General features: G+C 50.4%; 1 protein-coding gene across 4 annotated transcripts in view; it reads right to left on the bottom strand.

Moving 5' to 3' along the window:
- Window positions 1–1017: 1017 nt before the first annotated feature.
- PNLDC1 (PARN like ribonuclease domain containing exonuclease 1) overlaps window positions 1018–9270 on the bottom strand; it is a 247762-nt gene continuing 239509 nt past the window's right edge. For 2 of the 4 annotated variants that reach the window (XM_055536131.1, XM_055536133.1), the window contains 4 exons: window positions 8408–8507; window positions 7840–8015; window positions 7656–7754; window positions 1018–5705 (listed from right to left, as the gene is read on the bottom strand). In XM_055536131.1, coding sequence (XP_055392106.1) covers window positions 5642–5705; window positions 7656–7754; window positions 7840–8015; window positions 8408–8507 — 439 coding nt within the window. In that variant the 3' untranslated portion in view covers window positions 1018–5641. The remainder of the gene's footprint in view (window positions 5706–7655; window positions 7755–7839; window positions 8016–8407; window positions 8508–9270) is intronic. The other 2 variants (XR_008698449.1, XM_055536132.1) reach the window with 2 other exon arrangements.

The raw sequence follows: 9270 nt of genomic DNA, 5'->3' as shown, positions 1-9270 counted from the left end.
TAGCCCCCGAGAGTCTGCAGCCTGTCTTAAAACCAACCCTGTAGCCTATGGTCCTCCAGACCAGACCTGTGGGCGTTCATGGCGCCGCCTTCAAGTTCCCCAGGAGCCCCCCCATCACTGTCTGAGCCATCCCTGTCTAAGCTCATTTCAACTCTGGCCTGGACAACGGTGTCTGTCCTGGGGAGGGGAAGAGGGAGTCACAGGTAACAAGCTCTTCTGAGAACAAAATACATCCAAACGTTATTTCAAACAATAGCATCCCTCCCTCCCGCTGGGAAAAATGACGTTTAAAGGCCTCCTCTGGTCAGCAGTGGGAAGCCCTTCCGTGTTTCTTACTTTTGGGTGCCATCAAGTGGTGATTCAGGTTATTACAAAATGGAGATCATTCGAATGAACATTTTTATTCTTCTGTTTCCCTGTTTCTATAGGATGTTGGATTTTTTATCTCTTCAACAGTTATTTTAGGGGAATTTTCCCCAAAAGACAAGGGAAGATTCCTTTACCTTGTATGTGTGTACTTAATTGCTCAGTTGTGTCCAACTCTTTGTGGCCCCATGGACTGTGGCCCACCAGGTTCCTCTGTCCATGGGATTTTCCAGGTAAGAATACTAGCGTGGGTTGCCATTTCCTTCTCCAGGGGATCTTCCCGACCCAGGGATCGAACCCACCATGTCTCCTGAGTCTCCTGCATTGCAAGCGGATTCTTCACCCACTAAGCCATCTCCCCAAATTAAACAGGCTGTTTTTTAAAGTCATGACAGACATTCTGAATTTCTACAAGGCAGCACTCAAAGAGATTTTAATGATGTTCCTTTGTTTTCTGCCCAAGATAACGTCACAATATTTAGCCATCACCCACACCACTCCTTCAGCCTTGTGGGTCTCTGCCCTTGAACTTGTTCCAAAAGTCAAGTAGAGATCGGAGCGCTGACACCAGCAACAACCAAAAAGTTCAGAATGATCGTCAAGGCAAATGTAGATGCTAGAGGACTTAAACAAAATACTGGACAAAACAGATTAGAAATTTCACACATTGTATTTATTGGAAGACACAAAAGCAGAGTATCTGGATCAAAACTAGCATGTGGCGATCTTAAAGGTAAGACTAGCTCATTTCTTCCACAAGTGGAAAGTGGAGTTTTCAGGTCTTCAGGTAAATAAGACTCTACATGGCCAAATAAGCCCACAGTTCTGGTTGTACATTAGTTCCCTGCCTTCTCATCCCCAGTTCTCATGGGGATCCCTGTCTGCTCAGATCTGTAAGAATATTAATATCAGTCCGTTTCCACAGCAGTTACATTGCTGCAAGGAGAAGGGAGGGTACCCAGTGAAGTCCTATAGACACGAAATTGTAAGAAATGTCCATCCATAAATATTCAGTACTTTGTTTTTTTCCCCCTTTTTTGGGGCTGTGCCATGCGGGATCTTAGTGCTCTGATCAGGGATCGAACCTGGGCCCCCTGCAGCAGATGCACAGTTTCAACCACTGTACTGCCAGGAACGTTCCTTACCCTTCTTAATTACATAAAACATTCTAGAGGACTTGCATGAGTTCTTATAATGAATGATAAAGATAAAATTAAGATCTTATAATATGGTCAATTAATATTTCTTAAGGGAGCCAAGAACATATAATTAGGAAGGGGTTGTCTCAACAAAAGGTGTTAGGAAAACTGAATACAGTAGAAAAATGAAATGAACCCCTTATCTTACACCACACACAAAAAGTAACTCGAAGGGGCTCAGACTTAAACCTAAGACCTGAAACTATCAAATTCCTAGGAGAAAAATATAAGGAGGAAGCCTCTCAACATTGCTCTTGGCAATGATTTTAGGATATGACACCAAAAGCACAAAGAGGAAAAAAAAATCAACACGTGGGGCTACATCACATTTAAACGTTTCTGCGCTGCAAAACGGACAATCAACACAACAAAAAGGCAGCCTGCAGAACGGGAGAAAGAGCTGCACAACCTTGGAGAGATCTCCTTTTGGTTTTAAGCCACTTTGCTTTTTCAAAAGGCCTACATTAGTACCTGATCTTCCTAGCTGAAAGGAATCAAGTTTTTCATTTTTATGGAAAAAGATAAAAAGCAGAGACAGTGTTCAGTATTTGTTTTGCAGCAAGACGTCCTAGGGGCAGCGTCACCTCAAGAGCAAGACTGGCGTCACCAGGCTCCTCCCCCAGGAGTTACACTCTAGCACCTCGGCACCCCACTCTATGGTCCGCACTGTCTCTGAGCATCTGTGCTTTATCCCCATCCATCTGGACATTTTAGGAGCAACATGTGTCCTCAGGTAACTGCTTCTTCACTTTGCTCCACTGGGGCTTTCAGAAGGTTTCATAGGAAAGCTCTGCTTTCAGAGAGTGGGGGAAATCTGTATCAGATAAGGGGTTAACACCCCAAAGTATATAAAGAACTGACATAATTCAATGAAGAAAAAAACAAACAGTCCAATTTTAAAACAGGCAGAGAAACCAAATAGACATTTTTCCAACGAAGACATTCAAATGACCAACAGGTCCATGAGAGGTGCTTAGCGTCACTAACCGTTGCTGTTTGTTGTTGCTGAGGCACCAAGTTGTGACGGACTCTTCTGCGACCCCGTGGACTGTGGCCCACCTCTGTCTTCTGTCCACGGGATTTCCTGGGCAAGAATACTGGGAGTGGGTTGCTATATCCTTCTCCAGAGGATTTTCCTAACCCAGGGATTGAATCTACACCTTCTGCACGGCAGGTGGGTTCTTCACCACTGAGCTACGTCAGAGAAATGCAAATCAAAACCACCCACAATGAGAGAATCCCCTTGTCGGTCCAGGGGTTGGGATTCAGGACTTGGCGCTTTCACTGCCAGGGCCTGGGTTCAATCCCTGATCAGTGAACTAAGACCCTACAAGCCAGTGGCACAGCCAAAAAAAATCAAACAAACAAACCCACAATGAGACAATGAGATAAACTCACATCTGTAAGAATGGCTATTATCAAGACGACAGGTTGCAAGTCGACAGGTTGCAAGTTGAGTATTGGCAAAGATGTGGGGAAAAGGCAATCCGTGTGCACTATTGGTGGGACTGTAAACTGGTTCAGTCACTATGGAGGACGACGTCGAGGTTTCTCAAAAAATTAAAAATGAAACTACCATATGATCCAGCAGTCCCACTTCTGGGTATATATCCAAAGGAAATGAAAACAAACTATCAAAGAGAGATATGCACACCCACCGTTCCCTGCAGCAATCTTCACCGCAGCCAAGACATGGAAACAATGGAAGTCTATCAGCAAACGAATAGGTAAGGAAGACGTGAGACACACACACACATATGTATACACAGACTGGAGGGGAGAGTCTGCTTTATCTGTTTCTCACTTTGGTTCTTTCCTTTGATGATGGGGAAGGCACGGCACAAGATGCACCGACGTGAAGAACTAGCTGAGCTGAGGAGAGAGCGGGGGCAGGAGCCCCAGAGCTGCCCCCCAAGCCCCCGAGGCTCTGTCTGGGGACACAGGGTGGGAGGTGGTACGAGCAGGGCGCTTCCTGGACTCGGCACCTCCAGCGCGGCACCCGTGGAGAATCCTCAGGGAAGTTAATAAATGGAAGCCGATTGAGGTCATGGGTTGAGCAGCTCAGATCCCACCACCAAAGCCTCTCCAGGAGGGAAAGCAGACCATGCGGCCAGCCAGGGTCCCCACGGACGGACGGACGGCAGGACGCTGACTGCAGCACAGAGGCCCTGGTGAGGGCGCCCGTAGCACGGACTCCGCAACAACTTATGAAGAGACAAAGAGTTAAAGAGCAAATGAGTAACGTCCGATAAAACCACTACAGGGTCTCTTGCTCCAGAACTAAGACAGCTTAGTGCTCGGCGCCCTGATGCCAGGAGGTCAACATGGCCACTGCACAGGCTCAGCTGAGAAATCTGTTTTCACTGCCCAGGTTTGCTTACTGACTGCACGGCTCACATCCATGAGACAGGGTCCCAAAAGCCCATAAACAGTGGGAATTTTCCACAGCATACACAAAGGAATATCCAACAGGAAGACAAAAACAAAACAAAAATCCCCCAGGACTTCCGTGGTGGTCCAGTGGCTAAGACTCAGTGCTATCAGTGCAGGGGGCCCGGGTTCGATCCCTGGTCAGGGAACTAGATCCCACATGCTGCCAACTAAGACTCCCTGCATGCCACAGTTAAGACCTGGTGTGGCCAAATAAATTAAAAAAAGAAAAAAATTCCCCTAAGACGCTGTGTGGACAGATGGACAAAGCCGCCTTCCCCCGACCGAGGGAAGCCTTTCACTGGTCTGAACACAAGAGCTGCCCGGAAGGCTGTAGGGACAGCAGCCCATCGGTCAGCGTGTCACTCACACCCCAGGACGACAGGGGAGTTCCAGAATGGCAGCTTCCAATCTCTTCTTCTGGGTGACTGCCATCTCTTAACACTTCTGCTTTTACAGAGGAAAAAACCTCTTTTGCACAGAGCTCAAGGCTTTGCTGAATAATGAAATCAAGTTCAAGGCTGAGCACACAGCCCAGCCAAGTTCAACCCCCAACAGAGAACAGCTCCCGATAAAGCCAAGTGACGTGCACGGCACTGCTGAGGAAAGAAAAGAATCTGATCCTACCTGTCTCAGGGCACACACCTGTGCTACGGGTCACTTTGTTTCCAAAGTGAGTATTAATGCTTTAGGGTTTATAATGTTTATCTCAAACATGGACCATAAAACCGTAGTCTGCTCTACCCCTATTTATCTGAGGGGAAGCTTCTTAGCAAAACATCAGGGGCCATGTGTAATTTTATAAATGGCAACCCAGTTAAAAAACAAAAACTAAATGACTATTACCATAAACATCCAAAAGACACGTTCTAACATCTTAGGCATCATAGAAGTTCAGTAAATATTTGCTGAATCAGTGAACAGATGAATAAGGAAAATCAACCTGCCTTTACACTCACTAGAGTTGAGCTACACAAACCTAACGATACAATGTCCTATTTACTTGTTCTGCATGGCATTTTCCCTGATTCTGATATTAACTGTTCTCTGTTCTAACCTATGAAATACTATATTCTGCAACTTAAACATATAAAAGTTTAACTACAAGTAGCACATTTGTAGGCTGGAGTCTTTTCTCCTCAGTAAAAACTATTTTTGACCCAGAAAACAAAAAAACCCCAAAGAGAAACCCCAAAATAAATAAAAACAGATCAACACCTGTGCACATGGACACTTGGCTTTACTTTTCCCCTTTACTAAAATGTAGGCCATTTCTAAGGCCTAAATCCCTGTCAACCGATTGGCTAATGATTTCTCTGCCAGAAATAACAGAGCCTTTGGCTCGCTCAGTGGCCAGCTCCGCTGGATGCCTAGCTGTCCATTCAGAAGATGCTCTGGAACGTGAGCTTAAACGCCCAGGAGACGTTACTTCTCCTCAGTCATTTATAGAAAGAAACGTTTGGGCCACAAACAAAGGACTTATCGACTTATCGGTGATAATATTTACAGACTTTTTCACGTTGAAACCAGAACACAGTTCCCTGTGAGGACGGTACCGATCCATCTGCACGGAGGATGTGAGCAAACAAACAGCCCTGCGGGGGTCGCGTGCAGACAGGACGGAGCTGCAGGCGGCCTCGCTGCCCTCACGGGCCAGCTCCTCCCAGGAGAAACGCGATGAAGGCCCAGGAGGTAATGACGCCGCACACTCTGCAAGACAAGGACCCGGGTCAGCAGCCTGGCCCACGCGGAGGCCCCCGGCCGCACCCGGCGGGTGAGAGGCTGGCGCGGGCTCCGCCCCCTCTCCCCTCCGCTTGCCCGGATGGCATGTTCTTTCTGTGTGCCTCCGGAGCCCACGTTTTCTTGAGGCTGGACCGGCCCTGGGACGCAGAGGGCATCCTCCCTGGTGGCTTACGTTGGAGGAGGAGAGGCAAACGGACTGCTGAGCAGCCAAGAGTTTTTGCTCTCTCCAGAATTTTCAGCATTTATTTTAATGGGACTTTGTATGAAGATTTCATTTAAATTTAGTTGTCACCAAAATATCTTGCCTGTTTTGCTGGTTTCATTGCCTATTATCGAAACATTTGCTCAGGCTTCCAACTCTGCAGATTATTTTCCCATGGTTATATTATTTAACGTTTCTCTAATTTCATATATGTAGATGCTCAAAAGGAACATCTACAAATATGATATCTTAATCATATGACATCTACAAAAAAAGACATCTTACTTCAAAACAAGAAAGGTTTAATTTATAAGCAGACAACAAGTAGTATTAATGCATACACAAGCCACAGCAAATAGTTTCTTGGGATTATAACATAAAGAACTACTTATATGCTAATGGTGTGGCTTGCACGGAGAAGGGAATGGCAACCCACGGCAGTATTTTTGCCTGGAAAATTCCACGGGCAGAAGAGCCTGGAAGGCTACAGTCTATGGGGTTGCAAGAGTGGGACACGATTGAGCGACTCCACCACCACCATGCAGTTGACACAGAAGGAGTTTTTATGCAAACTAGACAACGACGATGACGTGGTTTTCAGTGGGTCTGGCCCCTAATGGGAATCCGAAACCTTTGAAGCTCAGTTAAGAGCAGTCCCATCTCCCCAGTTGCTCAGACACCACACCCTGGATTTAAACTTGACCTTGCTCCTGTCTGTCGGCTCCCAGCTCCACCACCCCCATCACCCCTCTGTCACCGAGGGGTACAAGCTGCAATGGAATGGTGTGTCCAGGTGGCCTGGCTTCCTGACGACTCCTGCCCTGTGTCCCCCAGTGTCTTAGTGAGGAGCGATGTGCCACTGCTCTGCCAGGACTGTCGATGGAGACCCAGCTTCCCCCGGTCCTCACCCAGCGCCCTCCGCTCCATCAGGACCTGCCAGACTCTGCGGCCTTGCCTCCTGCTCCTTCCGTCCTGTCTCGGTGGCTTCTCGCTGCCCCTCGACAACACTAGGAGGCCCCACTTGAGGGCCCCCTCTCCACCACCCCCTCTGCCTGGACGGACACTGGTCCCTCCACTGTCCTTGTGCTTGGCTCACTCCCTTCCCCTCCTGGCCAGTCTTCGACAAGGGCCCCCATCTTCCCCTTCAAAGAGCAACCTCCCCCCAGGCCACCCCTCTTGCCTCCTGACCCTGCTCATTTCTCTTTCATCACCTACCAGACCACGCTATTCACCTGTTCATTGTCTGCTGCTGCTGCTGCTGCTACTAAGTCACTTCAGTCATGTCTGACTCTGTGTGACCCCAGAGACGGCAGCCCACCAGGCTCCCCTGTCCCTGGGATTCTCCAGGCAAGAACACTGGAGTGGGTTGCCACTGCATTGCAGATGCTCGAGTAATAATCTGCTATTCCCTACAGGAGGGGCTTCCCTAGTGGCTCAGATGGTAAAGCATCTGCCTGCAATGTGGGAGACCTGGGTTTGATCCCTGGGTCGGGGAAATCCCCTGGAGAAGGAAATGGCAACCCACTCCAGTCCCCTTGCCTGGAAAATCCTATGGATGGAGGAGCCTGGTGGGCTACTATCCATGGGGGTCGCAAAGAGGTCCACCATGCTCGTCTACGACCCCTTCACAACACACTCCAGCCAGCAAGCCGTGTCGACTCGCCCCGCTTGGGGACCACCAGCCCCGCGAGGCAAGCTCCGTGCCGGCCACTTACTGTAGCAGGCAGTTGATGTTTGGGGAGTGTCTCCAGTAGCGGTACAGGGAGATCTGCAGCGTCGGGTGGCCCTTGTACTCCTTCAGGATGCTCCGTGTGCTGCCAAGGGAAGGGTGCGGTCAGTGACGCAGGGGCCGGGCCTGCTCCCCGGGGGCCGGGGTGGGCCTAGAGCCCAGGCACCTACTCCTTGAACTTATTGGTCATGAGCAGGAACTGGCTCCGTGTGAGCCTTCTGACGTCGAATTTGCAGAGGTTCTGAAACTCGCAGTAGACCTGCTGCTCGCTGACCCCAGGCCACTTCCTGACGGTGAGGATGAGGATGGGGGGGCGGATGCCAGGGGAGTCTGGGCCCGCAAAGTTCTAGAAGACAGGGAGGGGAAGCAGAAGAGATTTCCCACAGCTCCTATGGACGGACCACCCACCCAGCTTGTTCTAGAAGGCAGGAAGGAGAAGAGATTTCCCACAGCTCCTACGGACTGACCACCCACCCAGCTTGAACATCCTGAAAAAGAAACTAGGAAAGGCCCTGTCTGCAAGGGGTGGTGATGGTGGGAGAGAAAGAAGGAACAAGCGAGGTCACCTTGCTTCTGGCAGGGAAACAAGAGAAAATAAATAACAGGCTCAGTGTGAGCACCCTTCTCGACTCTGAGTCTGGCTCCTGTCAGAAGCCCTAGAGAGCCCAGAGGAGCATGCTGCATCCTAGCACGAGCCTGTCCCCCTCCCCTACAAAGGGCAGAGTGAAGTCTACTTACGATTTTGGGGACCCCGGCTCGGATAAGATTCACCTGGTTCACGTAGGGCACCAGCACGTCCAGGTAGAGCGGGAAGCTGGGCTCGGGGATGGGAACAGCGCTGCGAGGGCGGAAAACGCCATGGCGCTCAGCCTACGGGCGCCATGCCCGGCCCTCGGCCGCAGCTGGGGCCTGGGGACAGCGGGACTGCGCTGCCCGACACCACCCTCCTACCCCTCCTTGCAAGCTCTAGGGCTCCTGTTGCTGGATGTCCCCCTCACGACCAGCGAGCTCTCAGCATAGCCCCAGCCCAGGGGGAGCGTCCAGGGGTCACCATCTGCTGGCAACACTTCGGTGAACACCTCTGGGCTGACGAACACCAGCCACAGGTCAGAGAATGAGAGGAAGGTCCCTTCTGTCGCCCCTCGAGAGGGCATCACCCCCCACTTTGTCCAAAGGGCCGTCCCTCCCGCCACGGCCTGGTTCTGTCACCAGCCCCCGCCACACGTCCGAGAAAGCAGGGGCCATGGGGTCAGGCGGGCCTGGGCTGCCACGGAACCCCTCTACACCAAGGAGGGTGGTTAGGTGGTGAGGAGTAAAAGAAATGAAGGAGGCAAGGCCCAGATACCAGGGCACCAAGAGGCTCCACTGCTCCCCGCTGTCAGGGTGCAGGGAAGACAGGGATGGGGGCAGGGAGGGGGTGGATTTCTTAAGCTATCAGTGTCTCACTTAGGTTACAAGCTTCACACCGCGTGTCACAGGCTATTTCCATGTACAGTGCACGCGTGCTTAGTCGCTTCAGTCGTGTCCAGCTCTCTGCGACCCTATGGACCATGGCACGCCAGGTTCCGCTGCCCATGGGATTCTCCAGGCGAGAATATTGG

This window comes from Bubalus kerabau, chromosome 9 (genome assembly GCF_029407905.1).
Source record: "Bubalus kerabau isolate K-KA32 ecotype Philippines breed swamp buffalo chromosome 9, PCC_UOA_SB_1v2, whole genome shotgun sequence".
In the NCBI taxonomy this organism is placed as follows: domain Eukaryota; kingdom Metazoa; phylum Chordata; class Mammalia; order Artiodactyla; family Bovidae; genus Bubalus; species Bubalus kerabau.
Note: the sequence above shows the minus strand (reverse complement) of the source record. Positions and strands in the feature narration are given on the sequence as shown.